The 20886-nt window shown below is 35.6% G+C and overlaps 1 protein-coding gene, 1 long non-coding RNA gene and 1 pseudogene across 3 annotated transcripts; 2 read left to right on the forward strand and 1 right to left on the reverse strand.

The window, feature by feature from the left end:
- The first annotated feature begins 1483 nt into the window (after nt 1–1483).
- Nucleotides 1484–3766, forward strand: LOC148695454 (uncharacterized; annotated as a pseudogene).
- Nucleotides 3767–10919: 7153 nt separating this feature from the next.
- LOC148695455 (uncharacterized) lies at nt 10920–12210 on the forward strand. Its single transcript, XR_015964328.1, has 2 exons — nt 10920–11370; nt 11482–12210. It is a non-coding gene; the product is annotated as an uncharacterized LOC148695455 (long non-coding RNA).
- Nucleotides 12211–18004: 5794 nt separating this feature from the next.
- Nucleotides 18005–20504, reverse strand: LOC137735283 (thioredoxin-like protein CITRX, chloroplastic). 2 transcript variants are annotated; one of them, XM_068474697.2, is made up of 4 exons: nt 20189–20495; nt 19702–19824; nt 18760–18840; nt 18005–18461 (listed from the first exon to the last, which is right to left on the reverse strand). In XM_068474697.2, exons 1-4 carry the CDS (start codon nt 20423–20425, stop codon nt 18345–18347), a joined length of 558 nt encoding a protein of 185 aa, XP_068330798.2. In that variant the 5' UTR covers nt 20426–20495; the 3' UTR covers nt 18005–18344. The 2 variants fall into 2 exon arrangements, with proteins under 2 accessions (XP_068330798.2, XP_088552422.1); XM_088696296.1 differs by lacking the exon at nt 18760–18840 and having other exon boundaries at nt 20189–20504.
- Between the last annotated feature and the right edge of the window lie 382 nt (nt 20505–20886).

Genomic DNA, 20886 nt, shown 5'->3' on the forward strand with positions numbered 1-20886 from the left:
CTTCCGCTTTTCCACCTTGTCAAATTTTGAAAGAACTATGTGAACAATCACCAGCATGTCACATTGACTTTTCCATAAACACAGGATAATACAGAGAACCACACCTTTGACATCTCTCCCAACCAAAATATTGCCATGAAACATATTGCTATCAAGGTTATCCAATTTTGTGCTACCACACAGTGACGCATGACATGAGTCACACGACCATTAATTAAGCTCCTCATTTTCAACACAGAGAAAAGCAAAACATCCCATTTCAACTAATTGCAGACACACCCAAAAATCAATCTAGAACGTAGTTAGCACCATATGACCAAAAATCCTGATCAAAATAGAATAATGTATTGAAAATAGTGCCCAAATAGATGGCTAAAAGCTTTCACTTCCCCAGGACCTCTGCTTGAAATGTGGACGCCTAAGCAATGGAACTGTTCGGGCGAAGATTTCTCCAAATAAGGCTCCTCGACTATCAGCACAGCTCCTTAAGGGATTGGCACTTTGGATGTATAGTTGGGCTCTTGCTTGCTGATGTGCTACAAGAAGATGACAGAGTTAGTTATGAAAGGTGCCTTCGTGAGGCCTTAGGTGTAGGCCTTGAGACTCGCAATCAAAACTAATTGAGTGCTAGGCGTGCCATTGCTATCTCAGTATAGCAGATGTAGAACAAGATTGTGTTTAGTTGATTACTTGCACCCCAAGTTACTAGAACTTCTTGTTATCAAAGGATTGTCGTGGATGAGTTAAGTCCACATTAAGTTCTTTTTCTTGCCTTGCGAACATGGACTTTTAGTTCATAGTCTTGTATGTTCAAATGAAGGGAATCCAGATCCCCTTAAGTCATTTACTCGGTTCTTGATTGGTTTTAAATGAAGGCGTTTCCATTAAAGTGACCAGATCTAGGCACAAATGAGACTTTTAAAGTAGGAAAATTGATGGATATGACTTGAATACATGCTAGAGAATACATTAAGCAATAGATCTATTAACTTATAAAACAAACAAAGAGCTTTGAGCAAGATTTCAACTTGTAGGGTAAGGTTGAACTTCTTGCAATCACTTCTCTTTTGAGTTTACAGAGTTTATACGCTAAAAAGGGATGGGTGGTAAACAAGTTTACACAAGAGAATTGATACTATGCCACTAGGTGTGATAGCAGAGCTTCTAAACTAGACAAAAGATGGCTTTTGTAGGGAATGATCCTGAAAAGGACTGAGATTTGGGCTGATTACAACTTTTAGATGCAAATCTGGCTTGAAAGCAGAGTTTGTATGTTTGTTTGTTTGATTGGTTAAGTGTCTTTGTCTCTAGGGCCTCTTCCTCCTTTTATAGGCAGATTAGCCTGACTGCAGTGACTTTGCTCTTGCCCGAAAGTACTTGGAGGGTAGTGAGTCATCAGCTTTTTACTTGTATTGCCACTGAAAAGTGTTTTTTGGCTGATTGTGAGTTAGTCCCCATCACTTGATATTTAAATCATATGCACATGGCCTATGCATTAATGGGAAGACGCCAATTTGTCTCTGGGTTTGATGCTGGGCTTCGGGTAAGTCTTCTTTTAATTGGCATCTTTGGGCTTCCACACACTTGCAGGCCAAGGTTCAAATATTAACCCAAACAGTGCCCCCTTTAATCGTTGTTGATCCTGCAAACCGTGGCACTAATAATGATTGAATAGTCGTCGCACGCTTTTGGTCGGAACTTGCACCATTTAAAGTAGCTGTTAGTTATCTAAAACCCTTGCACTAACCCATGAACTCCACCGTTAATTGACTATTCTCTCATATATTCTTCACTTAATCTCTTCGGCAAATCACCTTAGCAATTTCAAGCCCTCAAATTTTCAGAAATTTCTCCTTGCTATCTCAGTCCCAACTTCTTTTCAAAATTCAATGGCACCAAAAACAATTGCTTGATCCCAAACCTCATGCGAAACTGGTGAAGGCATTTCTACCATGCGCTGCTTGCTCAACGGCATTCATTGCCCTTAGGTAAACTTGCACACCAAACTCTTCTTCGATGAGGGAAGAGTGCACTCCTTGTACCCTGCATGGACTTCTCAGGTCCCAATTGCTATTGAAAACAACATGCCGAAGGAGAAATGGTTCACTCTTATCCTATTTCAGGCTAAGTCATGCATTTCATCCTCCAAATGGTCAAACCATCGTTGTAGCTTCCCCTTGATGAATGATGAAAGATGGACGCAATGGATCAACGAGCTTGAGCCAATCTTTAAGAAAAAATGGATGAATAACGGAATTTATGAGCTAATAATGTTATCCAAATCAATTGTGATTACCAAGCCCGAGTTGCTGACAACTGCACTCATCTTCTGTAACTCGGGCACCAACACTTTCGACTTTAAGATGAGCCCCATGTCCCCGACCATCCTAGATATGGCTTAGGTCTTCGAGTTAAGGCCCTCAGGCAAAATTGTGGACGTTACCCATGACTAGGCTCATTTTTCTTGCCTAACTGCTAAGAGCTCGAGCAGCCCTTCCCCATTTTTTCATTTAGAGTATAACTCTGTAACTTTCAAGAGTTATGGAACTTCATTCACGGGTTTTATCCCGTTTGCCAAGAAGGATTTTGGTCTTTCTTCCTCCAATGCTAACAGAGATCAGGAACACATGTACTTTCTCCTTTATTGGCCAACAAACATGTATTCCCTAATAAATCTAAAGGAGTGAAAGTGGAATGGATTCCTCTAGTAGAGGCTCTTCATAATTTGATGATGTAGTCACAGGCCCCTTTCTCCTTACTCATCTTTATCATCTCTTGTACGAAATTACAAAGGGTGAACCATTCGAAACCAACCTTAATGGTCCAATTTGGATGATCCAGCTTTGGCTTCAATGGTATTTCCCTGAGCTTCGGGCTCCCAACCTAGAATTTCCAGAATGATTGTCCCCTGCCCGAATTTTAGTTGAAGTTTCTCCAATCAATCACTCTACCTTCGCTTGTCTTTATTTATTCAGAGTCTGCAGGACTCGGGAAAATCTGGAATTGGGTGCTTCAGTCTTAAAGAGATACCCTTGGTTTTCTGACCAGACATTCCATGACGCTTTTAGAAAAGATAATAGTCCCCTTTATAGAGATAGATTTATTAGCTGCATCCAGTCGAGGGATCTGGCTTGAGGTGTGAGAAGTGACCGCTACGAATGCAGGTTAAAAGTTTATCATCCAAACTTCTGTAACAGGCAACTAGGTTTTAGGCAAGCTATTCCAGTCCCTTTCTTTGACTTTGTTCAATGTGGCACCTCTTACCGTCTTCGCTCCTCACTTGAAGTCACTTTTCAAGTTGCCCGACGCAATCTTGAGGTTATGAGCAAGGTCACCTGAAAGCCCATGACTCTGAACTTCGAATGCACTTCAAGCTTCTCATCCTGGTGGGAATCAAAATGGACTAAGAAATATAGAGGAAATTTGCACAAAGCTCATGATTGCCTCTTTAAGCAACTATCCATCAAGTCACATCCAAAACCAACTGAGGTTGAAGATTGGAAGAAAATGATTCATCAGAAGAATTAACTCCTTTTGATAGTTATTTCTTAACCCTTTAACTTGAAATTTTCATGAATCTGCCCTCTCTAATCCTTTCCTTGGTTTCTTTGTACTTGCAACCCAAGGCAACCCCGCGTAGGTAGTCGTCGGGCAAGATAAAGATGTTGCAGACGCCTTCATCTTCCAAGAAGTTGTAGCTGAAGCAAAAAGGCAAGGTGCTGGAGAGGGCGGAGATGTCTTCAAGTTAAGGGTTGTGAGGACATGAGAATCGTTGTTGGATACCCAAGGTGTTCCAATTTGTGTAATATCTCTATGGCCTAGCGTATTGGTATATGATCCATTATGTTCCAATTTGTGAGACAGTGAGGCAATTAGTAATACTACAATCATTTAGCGAATTAAAACATTCTTTTAATTCTTTCAATCATCAACGACTATGTGTTTAGTCATCCAAAGGGTATACAGTTCATGAGTGATATCTAGCCATGTTTCATGACTACCCAAGATAATAGATAATAATTTGGAGATGATTCAACAATTGGATCGTTGGAGTTATCGTATTATTAATCTAAGGTTTATCCTTTTAACCGTAACCTTTTCGGGTGCAATTGCAATGCAGTTTGATCTTTCTCTAACTCAATACTCTTAATCACATTATTAGGGTATGGATGGTTTATGTCAAACCTAATGTGATTTCTATTTATGTATATGATTCAACTGAGATGTATAAGAAATGTCTTTCTTAATCACGCTCGACACTTTCGCCAAAGACTTTCGAATCATATCGTAGGAGTATTCTCCTTCTTTTACTGACGGTTAAAGGTTATTTGTTGTACACTTTCAGGGCATTAGATTCTCACTAATGTTTGCGTTACTCAAGACAACATTCTCGCTTCTGCTTCGTCCACCGCCGCTAACGCGGGTGCTTCCCTCTAGGCGAAATGCTCCCCTACCGATGCATTTTTACATCCCACAACTTCGACTGATCGCTTAGCCTCGTTCATCTTCAGCGCAAAAGCGCTTGATCAGTGAGTTATTACGCACTCTTTTATGGGTGGCTACTTCTAGGCAAACCTCCTGGCTATCTCTGCACCATATACTTTATGAACAAGTCAAAGACTCCAACGATACATAAAAACATACCCAAGATAAGGTACAGCCATGTTGCATCAATAAATGATCAATGGCTTGTCCACAAGAAAATCATGGTGACTCATATCAAAGGATTACTTGTATTACTGCAACTTTTAGAGTTACTTGCTTGACATGTATGTAGAACTACATGCAATTACTCTCTTTTTGATCGCCTTCAGTAAACTCATTTGGTATTGAGCACTTATATACACTTGTCGTAATGTCACCACACGGCTAGCTTGAGATTAGTCATCCTCTTAATTGAGCAAACATAGCATGGTAAAGAGTAATGATAGGGAATGAGTAATCACTCTTAAAATTTAATTTTTATTGTTCAAGTTAATAAGCTTACAAAGGATACAAAATAACTTTGCCTTGATAAAGAAGGTTCTTTTGATCAATGGTATAGATATGTGCTGATCCAAATAGTTTCATATAATGAGCATTTATAATGGTGCAGGCAAACAAAATAGGCAAATTTGTACTACAACAGCTGATGTGGCAAGTTGTATACTCAATTGCCACACGAAAAAGTGTGTCACTCCAATAGAATAGACAACTTAAGTAGGCAAATTTTATTTTATTATTTTATTTCATCTTTAATATCTACTTTTATCTTTTATTTGTATCTTTTTCCTCCACAAACACTTTGTTATAAATAGAAACATGGGGCTCGATTTGCTTGTAATGTTGCCTACTTTGCTGGTGCAAACAAAATTTGCCTACCCAATTGACTACACCATTAGAGCATGTTTTTGCCAAGCTCGTCAAAATAGGTTCGATTTTTCATTTGTCTACTTCATTGACGATGCTTAAGCCTATACTAGTCAAAGATCGCCTCACAACCGAAATGTAGGTTCTCTCCCGAAATGCTTAGACTACCAAACCCGAGATCTTGATCTCAATCATTATTGGTTTGCAGCAATAGATACCTTTTTAAGCTTTATAGCATCGCAAACACTAAGAAAGAATCATATAAAGGAAAATTATGCCAATAATACCATATGAGTAATAATTTTGTTGAATTTTTTTGTGGAAAAAAAAAAAGATTTATTGAATCATTTCACCATTTCAATTAAGATGTTATTCTTGTAAGTCACCAACAACAAACACTTAAAAGATCTGCATCCCGCCGGGTGCGAATCACGCACGTCTTGGTTGAAACAAGAAGACAAATTCAGGTTAGGAGTGACTCATTACAACAAAACTACAAAATTTGGTAAACTGAAACGAGGATTATAGTTCAAATGGGAAGATATCCCCTCGGGATCTCTCCCACCAAATCCTTGGGATTCAGAGATCCGGATCCTTGAAATTTGATCAACAGTTACAAACAGGGACCCCTCTAAAATTTATAATAATTGTAGCCGTTGGATCAAATTTCAAGGGTCTAGATCTTCAAATCCCTAGGACCTGGTGGGAGAGATTCGAAGGGGATCTCTTCCCAGTTCAAATACCATTAAATTTAATTTTCCAAACCAAATTAATACCATATGAGAAATACTAAGGAAACTCTCTCAAAATAAGGACTATTTGAAGACTCTCTGTCATCTCATTTTTTTTACACAACATTTATATATTATGATAAAAATTATACCATAAACATAAAGTGATGGAAAGTTCCCATTTAGATAAAATTTCATTCCCACATCACATACCAAAATCCAGAAAGCTGTGAGAAGGACAGGTAGGATGGAAGAATATTAATTAGATTCAAAGATGATTGTGTGCAGCAAAAGGTAGGGTAAGCACGTGGGAAAGGGTTGTTCGGATACATTGTATGATACCAAAAGTAAGTGGGAATTTGTACCAAGTTGAACATATTCTTTCATGCATGCACAACATCCCCATCATAACCAATCGTCTGCTTCTGACGCGCCTGTTTGATTCAAAACGTACATGCTCTCCTAATTTGATAATACCAACTAGAAGATCACGTACACTGCATAGTCTATCCGCATGTATGGGCACTTTTCCTGTGCTTGTTCATGGTATCTATCTATCATACCAACCATATTATTTTAAACGCAACGATAGTCCGTTATTTTGAAAATCAAAATGACTCATAAAGGTATTTTATAGCATCATGTTGATATTTGTTTGATATTTTGTCAATATTTAACTCTTATTCAATTCAGCAATTCAGATTTTAATTCTAATCATTTTAACAAATTCTTAAGAATTTATTTGATATCTTATATAATTCATGAAAGTTTTACAATATTGTAGATCTATTATCCTTGTACGTCTGTAAGTCATGAAGTTTTACAATAACAAATATACGCGCGCACACACACACACGAGTGCTCAAGCGTTAATTTTAAAAATCATCATTCGAAGATCATCCTTAAAAAAAAATTAGACAAACCTAAAAACAATTAGTCATGTAACTGTATATATTCAAACAAATGAACGAATACAGTATTCCCTATAATTAATAAAAAAAATATTCATAAGAACAACCAAACGATGAAACGTTTACTAACTTGACTAATATTTCTTTAGAGATAGGCAGATTCTTGGTACCACTTTTTTTACATAGCTTTTGACATGGTTTTTGTAGGGCTCACTCGGTAATGTATTTTAATGATCCGAACTGTTTATCTTTTAGAATGGCATTCATAGATCACCTTTGCAAAAAATTAGACACATCCAAAACCATTAGAGCAACTCCAGCGTGCTCTTTAGCCCGATGGACTGGCGATTCCAATCACCCAATTGCCCTAGCAATTGGCTCTAGCCCATCCGGGCAATAGGGCTAGGGGGAGGCCTAGTGGACAAGCCAGGAGGGAATCAATGGCCCGAGAGCTTGATGGTTGTGTGATGTCTGGCTGACCTCAGGGTGACCCGGCTCGAATTCGTCCGTTTTCCTTTGTCGGAATCTGGAAGAAGAATGGGATGCATGCAAGGAATTAAGCCATCGAATTAAACCACAAGAATTACAACACAACAGGATTTAAAGCTCAAGAACACAAGATAGTGATAGAAACATCACCTGGGTTCGAGATTGAGAACTCAAACTCTCGGCTTCAATGGTAGGACCTTGCACTATGCATTTATGCTGCATGCAAGGCCATGGTTGGGTTCCTTGAGTTCCAAGGATTCCAAAAATATTATTTTTTAGCTTGATTTGTTGAAGGTTTGAAGAGGAAGGAGGAAGAGAGCTCACGAGAGTGAGCTGGAAAAGAGGGAGAGAAAGAAAGAAAAGGAAAAGAGAGATAGAAAGAAAAGAGAGAGGGAGAGAGAGGAAGAACCGGTCAAATGAGGGGAAAAAGGGAAGGGGTGATGGAGATGTATGGATTGGGTGACGAAAAAATACTAATATTTTATTACCTATTGTCATGGCTATTCAATATAGGGGTGGAGATGCAAAATGCAGTTACTGTTCACTGGGTGGCACTACTACAAAAGGGCCTTATAGTGTCAGTAGGTGGTGTCGGTTTAATATAATATAGCGGCGGACAAGACAGTTGCGACACTAACTAAACATGATGTCGAATTTACTGTCGCTTATAAGCGTCATAAAATATCTACGTCGCTTTTAAACCGACGTAAACATTTAATGTCGCTTATAACCGACATATGTTTTAATAATTTTTAAATATTGGTGTCACTTTAAACAAAACAGTGTCGCTTTTAAGCGACACAAAGTATGGGTGTCGCTTTTAAGCGACATAAAGTATTGTTTTTAAATATTTTAAAGCCTGCGTCGGTTCTGAGCAACATAGTTTTTAGTTTTTTTTAAATATTTTGAAACCTGGTGTCGGTTGTAAGCGACAAATTGATGGTTTTTATGTACTCTCCCCCGTGTTTTCATCTTCATCTTTTGCATTTTTCTTATTCGTTCTTCCAATTTTTCTTTTTAGTTTTTTTTTAAATAACCGTTAAATCGTGATCTCTGAATGTTTGTTTTTTGCAATTTTTGGCGTATGCGATCTCGAAGTATATACAAACATATTTGACGGTTCGATTGTTGAAACTACTTTAGTAGAATGCGTTTCCCATCAAAACAATAGATTAACTAACACTTAAGTGTTTATTCGTACTTTCATTAAGTATAACATAAGATTTTGTGGTATCCACTAATGTAAATATTTTAAATTGAAGATCGAGTTCATTCATTGTATTCATATAGGGTCAAGGAGTGCAGCTATAAAAAATCACTGTTAAATTGTGGTTTTTCGTTGATAACTATCGAAAAGTTTTGTCCTGTTACTTGATCTCTGAATGTTTTTTTTTTTTGCGATTTTTGGCGTATGCGATCTCGAAACATATATAAACAAGTTTGACGGTTGGATCATTGAAATTAGTTTTGTAGAATGTGTATCCCATCAAAACGATAGATTCACTAACACTTAGAATTTATTTATACTTTCATTAAGTATAACATAAGATTTTGTACTAGTGTAAATATTTTAAATTGAAGATCGAATTCATTCATTGTGTTCATATAAGGTCAAGGAGTGTAGTTGTAAAAAATCATTTAAATCGGAGTTAAAATAACCGTTAAATAGTGATTTTTCGTTTATAACCGTCGAAAAGTTTTGTCCCGTTACTTGATCTTTGAATGTTTGTTTTTTGCCATTTTTGGTGTATGTGATCTGGAAGGATATATAAACAAGTTTGATGGTTTGATCGTTGAAATTAGTTTCATAGAATGCGTATCCCATCAAAACGATAGATTAACTAACACTTATAATTTATTTATACTTTCATTAAATATAACATAAGATTTTGTGGTATCCACTAGTGTAAATATTTTAAATTGAAAATCGAATTCATTCATTGTATTCATATAGGGTTAAGGAGTGTAGCTGTAAAAAATCATCAAAATTGGAGTTAAAATAACCGTTAAATCGTGATTTTTCGTTTATAACCGTCGAAAAGTTTTGTCCCCTTACTTGATATCTGAATGTTTATTTTTTGCCATTTTTGGCGTATGCGATCGTGAAGCATATACAAACAAGTTTGTCGGTTGGATCGTTGAAATTAGTTTCATAATATGCGTATCCCATCAAAACGATAGATTCACTAACACTTAAAGTTTATTTATACTTTTGTTAAGTATAACATAAGATTTTGCGGTATCTACTAGTGTAAATATTTTAAATTGAAGATCGAATTTATCCGTTGTATTCATATAGGATCAAGGAGTGTAGCTATAAAAAATAATCAAAATCGGAGTTAAAATAACCGTTAAATCGTGAATTTTTCTTTATAGCCATCGAAAAGTTTTGTCCCGTTATTTGATCTCTGAATGTTTGTTTTTTACGATTTTTGGAGTATACGATCTCGAAGCATATATAAACAATTTTGACGGTTGGATCGTAGAAATTAGTTTCGAATGATGCGTATCCCATCAAAATGATAGATTCACTAACACTTGGAGTTTATTTATACTTTCATTAAGTATAACATAAGATTTTGTGGTATCCACTTCTGTAAATATTTTAAACTGAGGATCAAATTAGTTCATTGTATTCATATAGGATGAAGGAGTGTAGCTGTAAAAAATCATCAAAATCGAAGTTAAAATAACCGTTAAATCGTGATTTTTCGTTTATAACTGTCGAAAAGTTTTGTACCGTTACTTGATCTCTGAATGTTTGTTTTTTGCGATTTTTGGTGTATGCGATCTCGAAGCATATACAAACAAGTTTGACAGTTGGATCGTTGAAATTAGTTTCGTAATATGCGTATCCCATCAAAACGATAGATTCACTAACACTTAGAGTTTATTTATACTTTCATTGAGTATAACATAAGATTTTGTGGTATCCACTAGTGTAAATATTTTAAAATGAAGATTGAATTCATTTATTATATTCATATAGGATCAATAAGTGTAGCTATAAAAAATAATCAAAATCAGAGTTAAAATATATTAATTAATTTTATGTATTTTAAGTATTAATTAGACTATGTTTCAATTAGAATGTGATGATATTTTATAATAAAATTATATTTCTGTTTTTTTATTAAGTATTTTATTTATTAAAATATTAAAATGTTGGTGTCGGTTTTAAGCGACGCTATCATCTTTTAATTCGACGCGAGTTTCATTAAACCGACGCTACGTGAATTTTAAAAAGTGTGTCAGAAGTTAGTGTCGGTTTAGACCGACACCATCATTAATTTAAACCGACGCTGTGATTTCCAATAAAGAATGTTAGACTTCACGTGACTCTCTTTCTCTTACACACACATCAGTGTCACATCATTTTTTATTTTCTTTCTCTTTGGTCAGTTCCTCACATGGGTTCTTTATCTCTCTCTGACACACATGCCTCATTTCTCTCACATTATTATTTTTTTAATTGGTTCTTCTTCACCCCCTCTTTTCCGTCTCCATCATGTTTCTCTTTGTACCCACACTCAAGCTTCTTTCATCCTTCTCTCTCTCATTCCTATTCTCTCTCTTTTTCCTCGACTTCTCCATTTCCCATCCCTCCATCTTCTTCTCTTTTGGGCGGGATATTTCCCCTCCATTTTTTAAACGAAAAAGAGGATATTAGTCTCCCTATTTCAAGAGGCTCACCTCCCTCATTTATCTTTCCCTTCTTCCAAGCACACCCTAAAACTATAGCTCCTCTCTCCACATTTTCTCAAACCCTAACCTCATTTTCTGCAAACCAAACCTTAATCTTCCATCATCAACCCATAAGACCTTGCAACCATGGATTTATTGCATCACCAGAAGGGTAGGAACACCGATCTTGGTGCCGACACACTCAGGTAAACTTCTCACCCTCCTTTGCCGATTCATGCACTCAAGTTCACGGATTGAAATATACCATACAAGAAAAAAATCTTCAACTCCTCATGCTTGTGTTGTTTCTTTTGTAGGGACCCGAGATCTGTACAAAAAAAAAAAAGACAATGCAACCACTGGTATAGCCCCAAATCGCATCTCAAGGAAAAACCACCAGAGAATTATCTCCGTTCTAGATCCGTCATTTAAAGGTATAACAACAAAATCTATTCTAATTGGATGATTTCGTGGTGAAAAGGTAGGAAGAATAAGTGGAACTCTTGATGTATATATAACCTTCCATGTAGCTATTAATATGTGAATGCTAAGCAGTCTAATGCATGACTCACTAAAGCTATAATCTCCACTGAGCTCCTCTTTTATGTTCTTGTTCAGTAAGATCAACAGTTCGAAAATCCATATAAAAATTCATGCATGTTCATTTTGGATCTGAAGAGCAATGACACTGGAAATTTCAGATCCATAATTTTTGAAAGGTATAAAACCTGAATTTAATCTATAGAGATTAGAGCCCTAATGTTGAAGTAGTAAAGTATTGGAGCACTGATCTGATGGCAAGCATGGTTGCATGGAGCTACTAGTATTATATATGGCAGCATGGAGCTACAGAATATGTGGTCTTCGACAAAGGCAAGCACAGGAACGCATCATGGCAGCTGCTAGTATTATACGCAAGCATGGAGCTCTGATTAGTATTATATGTAATTGTTAGTTTTTTTATCTTCATCTTGTAACCGGTTCTCTAATAGCTTTGTACTTACTTGTTTATATGAAATAGAATGCATTTAACAAGAAATTCTACACCCAAAGACCTCAGTTGAATTCTTGAATAAATTAATTGAAATTTATTATTTTGGTTATATAATTTTTTTTAGGTACAATTAATTGAAAACGAATGCAGAGACAGATTTCCAAATATTTTTATTACTATTAACAAAGGTGGTGTCGGTTAAAACCGTTACTAGTTTGCATATTTTATTTATTTAATTGTTATCTGACGTCGGTTAAGGGATATTTTATTTGTTTAATTTTATCACGATGTTGGTTAAAACCGACAGTAGGTTGAATATTTTATAGTTGAATTACTAGTACACGTCGCTTTAAACCGACGTAATGTTGAAGTATGCGTCGCTTTAAACTGACGCAATGTTGAAGTATACGTCGCTTTAAACCGACGTCAACATTAGTGTCGCTTTTAACCGACGTTGTGTAGTGGCGGATTAAGCGAACAAACCGACATTGAAGCCCTTTCGTGACGGTAGCATTAGCGTCGCTATTATAATCCGACATTACATTGTTTTATGTCGGATTTTTGCCATAGTTCCGACAAAAATTGAATTTCTTGTCGCTTTTTGCTTTGCCGGTGATAGCCTATATTGTAGTAGTGTGGCTTCAATAGTGAGTTGCTCTAGGGGGCCTTTGCAACGCTGGAGTTGCTTATAAGACATGCATTTGTAGTTAAGAAAATGGATGAATACAATTCTACAAAGAAACCTTAAAAACTTAATCCAATGGCTTAATCCAACAATTATATAGTTTCAGATTTAGGTGATTTCTGATAACAAAATCTTTGAGTAAAGACCTAAAAGATAGACGATAATTCGGATCGTTGTAATACATTACGAAGTGAGCTCCACAAAAATTGTGTAAAAAAAGGTAGTACCATGAATCTGTCTTTTATATATATTGGTTTTAGTTTACATTGTAGATCATGGCATGATCGTATTTTTCGTTACATCAACAAATGGTGTTGATGAGATTTGAATTCAAGGCTTTCAATGTAGTGAAATATAGGTGCCGCCAAATATGCATACCTATAGATGATCATTTATATACTATATAGAACGCAATTTATATGATCAGTAACTTTTCTTTTTCTTTACAAACGGTAGGATCTACGTTAATTTTATCTACATTACGAAAATAAAGAAGATGAATTCGAGTTACAATAAGTTGAAGATGCAAGAATATACACTACTACCGTCCACCAGTTACATTAACTTTTTTTTCACACTATTATCATGCCATAATATTTGTTTATATTAACTTAACAGTCAACATTGGCTTAATTATTCGATTGGACTTATTTGTGCAAGACAATGATCATGTTTGGAATGAAAAAAGTCGTACGTTGAGGCTGCATTGGTGTTCATCCATTGAACTGAGACGCAACCCAACTCAACTGTGCCAAAATGGGAACTTGCGATTTCAGTCCCACACGGCCATTGCTGGGACAAGTAATGACCGTGTGGAGGCAAGCATTCTTGGACTCCGGGAAAACGTCAATCTTTCCAGGGTCATCATCAATCTTCTCGTGCATGCATATGGGATATAGATTTTAATTTATACCAAATACCAAATATATATATATGCATGTCTTTCTGTCGTTATTTTTTTTAGACGCACGAGCTATAACTTGTGGTCATCAGACATTCACTCTTGCGTTTTGTTAAATCTCTTCTGCATTGTTAGTGATTTAAGCACGAGAGAATATGCATTAAGTGTGAAGCATTAGATAAAAGTTTTCTCTTCCTATATTACTTCAGCAATACTTAAAAAACCAAATAAGAATATATGTTATCACCATTTGATGAGTTTGAGTTTCGAGGTTTGTTTGATAGATAGACACAAATCTCTAAACATAAACTCATTTAATGATAATAAATATGTTAGTAAGTACTACTATCACTTCAGATATTGAACAAAACTTTACCCTATTTTTAATTACTAAAAAAGATCATCATATATATAAATATTCGACATAAGATGCCCAAAGTTCAGATCGAAGTCGTGAACATTTTTAGTCGTATTCAAAGTCCAACATTTTGACCAACTATTGTGTAGTCGAACTTTTTTGGGTCGGACAATTGTTCTAAAAGAAAAGATTTTTCACATTTCAGTTGTAGCAATTTGTTATGAGTGAACACTTTCGCAGCCATACACTAAAATGTACTTGCGTCTTACATTTGTGGTGACTAGAGAATCGTAGTTTACCATTTCTGGAATAGTCTCATTCATAGGGTTTGGTAATTTTATTGAAATTTCAAGCAAAATATATCTAAATATAAAATTTAGAAGTTCTCAAAATGCATTTTGATATGTAACCTTTTCTTTTGATGCAAGCGATATTGCAAGATGATGAATTCAAACTTGAGACCTCAAGTGTAAAGGAGAATAGTCTTAACCAACTTAGCTATAAGCGTTTATTAGCATCCAACTTAATACAATATAAGGATAGAGCTAACCAAAATATAAATCATGTGTTAACATTTAAGTTTTTGCTTTGTTCGGAGAGGTATAAATTTAAGAGTATCAACTTTCACTCTCATTTTCGTGTAAAATGAAATTAAAAAAAAAAATCGAGAGTAAACGTAATTACCCTAAATTAAAAAAAAAAAATTGAAGTAGAATAGTATATTTTTTTTTATACAATATATTTACATTAATGAGATTGATAAATAAATTAGTATCGGAACAGTTACTAATAATATTCAAATCGAAAACTTTTCACTTAAAAGCGTACCAAAATATTACAAGATCGTAGTTTTTAATGACAAATAAAATAGTGTATTTAAAAAGACAAATAAAACATGAGAATGAACACCTATGATCTAACCCAACAATTAAAGTATTAAAATTTGCAATAGAAGTGCTGAACGTATCAGCCGAATATCTTGGTATCTGACGCTCTGATTCTCCCCGATTCGGACCATCACCCCAAACAGGATTTTTCTTACAATCAACCAAACAACAATCCACTCCCTGGTTCCTCACATTACTTTTATAGTTCCCCAAATCAACGGCTCTCATTACATCAGCCTCATCACAACTCCTTACAAGCTCATCCACCAGATAGCCACTCCTACACGTATACCATCCTATATATAAAGGATTTGGATTCTCTTCTGAGCCCAAGAAAATGATCCTCCAGATCAAGACACGTGGATCATTGAATTTTCATTCAACAATTTTAATTATTATAACTCTAAAGAGACATTCTGTTTGTAACCGTTAAATAAAAATCTGACAATCCACGTGTCTTGGTCTAGAAAATACTCTCCTTGAGTTCAGGAGAGGATCCAAATCCCTATATAGAAGCCGTCACCGCTGTCAAGGCCTTCATTCCTTCATTGCCTTTCTCTTGAAGTTGGAGTATTTGTGTTCTCGGTATTCATAAAAATTTCTGGTCTACTTGTCGTTTGCTGGAGGCTGCATTCAGGCATTTTCGTTGGTGAGGTGTGGATTGAGGACAGATATGATCTTCGGAAGTCTGACGACGTCGTTGATATCATGGTGCAGTGTATGAGCTTGGGGTCCGCTCTGGTGCTGGCGTGCCTGGCGTTGTTCTTGGGGGTTCTTCCGTTGATACTACCGCCGCTGCCTCCTCCTCCATTGATGCTCTTGTTATTTCCGGTTGGCATAATGGCTGCTCTCTTGTTTCTCGCCTTCTCGCCGGCCGGTCCGGAGGCCGGACACGTCGTCATTTCTAATTCTATGTAAATATTGTTAGCTAATAGATTTAGATTATATCGACTGCATCGACTGCTAGCTATGAGATAGCACAATTATAATTTAGTGATACATTTTGTTTGGGTGGTGCACTGCTATCCATATAACGGTTTTTTTTTTTTTTTAATCTTCTACACATACTCTTTTCAATTTCTGACATTTTCACTAAACAAAGATTTTATGTAGAATTTGATACGCATAAAAAGGCTATAAAGAATCCTACCTTCACCATTAGGTTTTCATTTCAAGCAGCTACTCTCTCTCACATCAACTGTATCCGACCCACCTCCTCTCATCCCCTCGTCCCTCTTCTCCTATTGTATATTCAATCTTCGCCAGCAGCACCTTTTTATTTTAATCTTATTTTCTATTTAAAAAATAATTTTTAAATGACAATAAAGTCTCAAACTCCATTCAAATCGCTAATAAAAATCTATAATAATCCTTGAAAAATCCTTTCGAATGTTGTAAGAATTCTACCATCCTATCAAATCTATCACTTTAAAAAAAAAGTATTTTAAAATCCTTTCAAATCCTTATTATTTGACTACACCCTCTTGGAATTCCCAGCCCTAACAACCGCCTTATAGCCGACTGATGAAAAGTCGGGATATCTATTCATCGGTTGGGATATATATTTCCAAAGAGACATCATACAGTCTACACATTAAACATAACAATGATTTTCACATGTCATTTTCTCTTTCTGCGTTAGTTAACTGGAGAAATTGAGTGCAGCAGCCTGTGACTTTTGGCGACAAGGGAAAAGGAAGACGGACTAGAAAGACATAGGATTTAGCTGTCATATATATCTTCTTTAAAGGGTGTCTCCAACCACCCCGTGATCGACCTTATTTCTAATCATGCCAATCCAAACCTTCAAATATATTAATGACTTATTTTTAGCTATTACTTCATTTTAACTTTATTTTGCTCTCTATAACTCAAAAGTCATCATTTTACTTCTTGAAACTTAAAGTTCGCTTTACTTTGCCTCCCTGAAAATTCAAGTTTGATCTCATTTTGCCCACTCAAAATTTACTACACATCGCTTGATCTATTAATTTCTTATGTGAATTTGATTTGGATGCATTAGACTAATCAATTTCTTTTTTTATTTTTTTTAATCTCTTTAATTTCTTTTAAATTTAATATCCTTTGATTGTTTTAATATTAACTCATAAACATATTCGACCCTTAAGTTTTAGGGATAAGTGAGAGTCCACAAGTCAAAGTCAAACGAATTTTGAGTTTTCAGAGAGCAAAGTGATAACTTTTGAGTTACAATTGGCAAAATGAAATTAAAATGGAGTTTCAAAAAGCACAGCTAAAAAATTAAGCTTATATCAATTTCAAGATTCTTGTGAAATCTAATAATTTAATTTCAATTAATCCTTCATCTTGTGCAATTGGAGAAATTTTTCAATATGCTGAGAATACGGTATACATCGTGTCAAAATATAAGTGGTTGAAATTTTTTTTTTCTTCAAGTATCTAACCACTTGTATTATGACACTTGATATACAAAAATATGCTTTCGACACAGTGAAAAGAATCTCTTTTACAATTAGGGCCATCTCCCACTTTCTTCCTTGACCCCCATGATATTTGGGCTTTTTATCCAATATGGTCCCTTATATTTGAAATCAGTAAAGGCGGTCTCTGAGTTTATCCACTATCAATCATTTTGATCCTTCCTTGAAAAATCTCTATTAAATAAGAATAAAATAACAAAAATACCCTCAATTTTTGTCTAATCATTTTGGCCCGTTGTTTATTAAATTGAAAGTATTTTTGTCATTTGATCCTTATTTAACATAATTTTTCAAAAAATGATCAAAATGATTGATGATGGACAAACTCAATGATCACTTTTATTGATTTTAAATCTCAGGGACCAAAGTGACGAGTTTTGCAAATCTCAGAAACTATTTTGACTAAAAAGCCTAACCTTTGCCTTTTGCCTCCACAAAATAGATTTTAACAAATTTGCGATATCCAGCAAGGCACTAATTAATCAAACCAAACCCATTTAACTTTAATAACACTTGCAATCTGCAGGTTTGATGACTACCACGAACTTGCAGCTTAATAAAAAGAGGTAAAATCTTATTATCTTATAGGTTTAGGGTTTAGGTACGATCACTAAACAATAGTAAGAACGGTAATTCTCGTACCATCACAAAACACCTGCACCTCTAACTGTGCGAGGATGTGTGACGGACACGCATCCTTACATTTAAACATGCCTACAACGACCACATCTACTCGCTATCTTATGGCTACAAAACTGTTCACTCCAAGGCGATACATCAGTCAGTAAATTAATTAGGACATAACAAAACTCAAACAGTGATGGTAATGCTTGTACCATAACAAAACGAGAGCATGCCCCCCACATTTATGTAGCAATAAATCACGTACTCCTTCACATTTCGTTATCAATGATATCCCGCATCATCTGCAACGGGATGAGCCCTTCAGTCCGGATGGCATCTTTACTCGAATCTGGACTGATAAATAACAATGTCGGCAATCCTCGTACCTGATTCAAAATGAAGCATTCTTTTTTCAGTTATTTGCCACTAAATTAATTCGTTGCTTTCAAACATAGATCTCATTCAAGCATAGATAATAAGAAAATTCCACCCAGTTTATCCACAATACTTATCACTGAGACTAACACAAAATCTCGTACGATGTAGAGCTATCTTTCTACGAGCAAATCTAGCTACAGATGCATACATTTGTAAGGCTCATAAAGATTATTAGATGCCAAAAATTACATAAAGAAATTTCAGGGCAACAAGGATGGCTTCAAAGCACGGAAGAAAAACAATTACCTGCATGTCGCGTGCGAATTCGTGCTCATCATCCGTATCAACCTTTATAATTCGTACATTGCTCTCATACTCTACAGCGAGCTGTTATGGAAATTAAAGGTTTTCAACGTTACTTCTATGATTGCAAATCTCGGAAATCATCACTTGTCAGGTGCTTATATTATATAGACTTGCTGTATGAAACTTTTACAACCCTCTATAAAACTGCAACTTAAGTGAATATAACAAATTCAAGAAAATTAACAAATTTAGATCCAAGGTGGAGTACTCTACATCAACCAAAAATATTTAAACCGCAAATCAAACTATCAACAAAATAGAAGAGTAACTTCAGTTGTGAAAGCGTTTCGGTTTCCAGTGGTACGTTAATCAAAACAATAGACAGCAATTAGGTCCAAGATAGTCAAATGGCACTGAAACTTTACCATGTTTGTATCCCAAAAGAAACTAAATGTGAGAATCATAGAAAACGGCGAATAACCAATCCCTATAACCATACTGAATAATCATAGAAAACGGTGAATAATCCTGTTCATTTCATGAGGAGAATCCTAGTCTACGAAAAGTAAAAAAAGGTTGCTAAACATCTCTTTCTACAATCAAAACTATAAAACATACGAAGGAGTGATTTAATGCTGGATCTAATTGTTCAGTACTTCCTCCTCATCTTACCAAATTTTGTGCGTGTTTGATAAAGATACATACACGTTGCACAGTATGCAATCATATTCCGCGTAAAATGTTCTCAATCACCACAACAGACACAAAAGATTAGGAAGGAAATGCTCGAAAGCTTCATATTTCAGTTTAGCATAATAGAAATCCTCCAACAAACAGTATGATATCGATATCAAAGTACAAATTTTTGGAATTTAAGCTTGTCAACCATTAAATCTAAAAAAAATAATATCTGAAATTTGAATACAAAGCACCACAGCATACCATTTCAAGTTCTTGAGCCATCAGTATACAGGGTCCACACCATGTTGCAAAGAAATCAACAATAATGGGTACATTTCTGTCTCCTTTTACCAGTTCCTGGACCTCCTGGGCCGACACCTTCTTCTGCCCTCCCATACAAGAATTAAATAAGCTCAAATTTATAATTCCGGACGTATGAAGGAAGGAAATTAAATAAAACTCCAAACCCCAAGTTGGTTTTCAAAGAAAGCCAAATGAAAAAAAAATTTCCATACTTTCCCATTTCCCAAACAGAAGTAAAGCCCTGAATCTAAATTCAAACGTCCTAATTCTTCATTTTACTTCATTTTTCTCACCAAAAAGATAAATAATTTGGAAATACAAACCAACCCATCAAACCATTACCACTTTTAAGTAGGAAAAACTCATGAATTGAAGAAAAAAATAACCGACTTGTAATGGGTAATTAAAATGCTAAAGTAAACAAGCATTTGCAGGAATAACTTACCACAAGATAATCTTCTCTGACATGTTTACCATGAGGGGGGCTGCAAAGCAACTTTCTTTTCACTGTTGAGGGAGAAAAGAGTGAGCTTTGGTGGTGGGTTTTCATGGAGGAGACAGAAAGAGGGAGGGAAGGCGGTGGGAGATGATATGGTAAGGCCACGGGAGAGTAGCTGTGGGTTTTGAAGCTAAAGCCATGGCTGTAGATAGGAGGAGGTGTTTGCGTTCGGAAGAGAGCCATTTTTTTCTAGAGAGCTCAAAGAGTAATCCGTTCTACACTATATGACTCGACTGTAATCCAAAATCCGAAACGAAATCAATAAATCCCAGCAGACAAACACGTTTAGATGTGGTTACTGGGCCCATTTGGGTTGGAGTGGTGTGAAGTCTATTTCGTTAACGGAGCCCATACAAAAGCCCATTTGTACAGTCCATAAGACGACTTGTAAATTCGACTCCTATGTGATGTTTACTTGAAATTGGAAAAGTTATGTGGTTTAAGTTTGGAGTGGAGGGTAAAAATCCAACTATTAGGTTTAGTTCAACTCTCCTTCTCCAAGGGATAGTTTAGGATTGCTGTGTTTTTTTAATAAATTGTTTCTGCTGTACTTTAAGAATACTAAACTAGGCCTAAGACTCCTTGATCCAGTAAATTGATGGTCATCTATTATTTGATTTAATTTTTCGGTAGATAAAATAGTA

This window comes from Pyrus communis, chromosome 7 (genome assembly GCF_041283825.1).
Source record: "Pyrus communis isolate YQ-2024b chromosome 7, ASM4128382v1, whole genome shotgun sequence".
Classification (NCBI taxonomy): Eukaryota; Viridiplantae; Streptophyta; class Magnoliopsida; order Rosales; family Rosaceae; genus Pyrus; species Pyrus communis.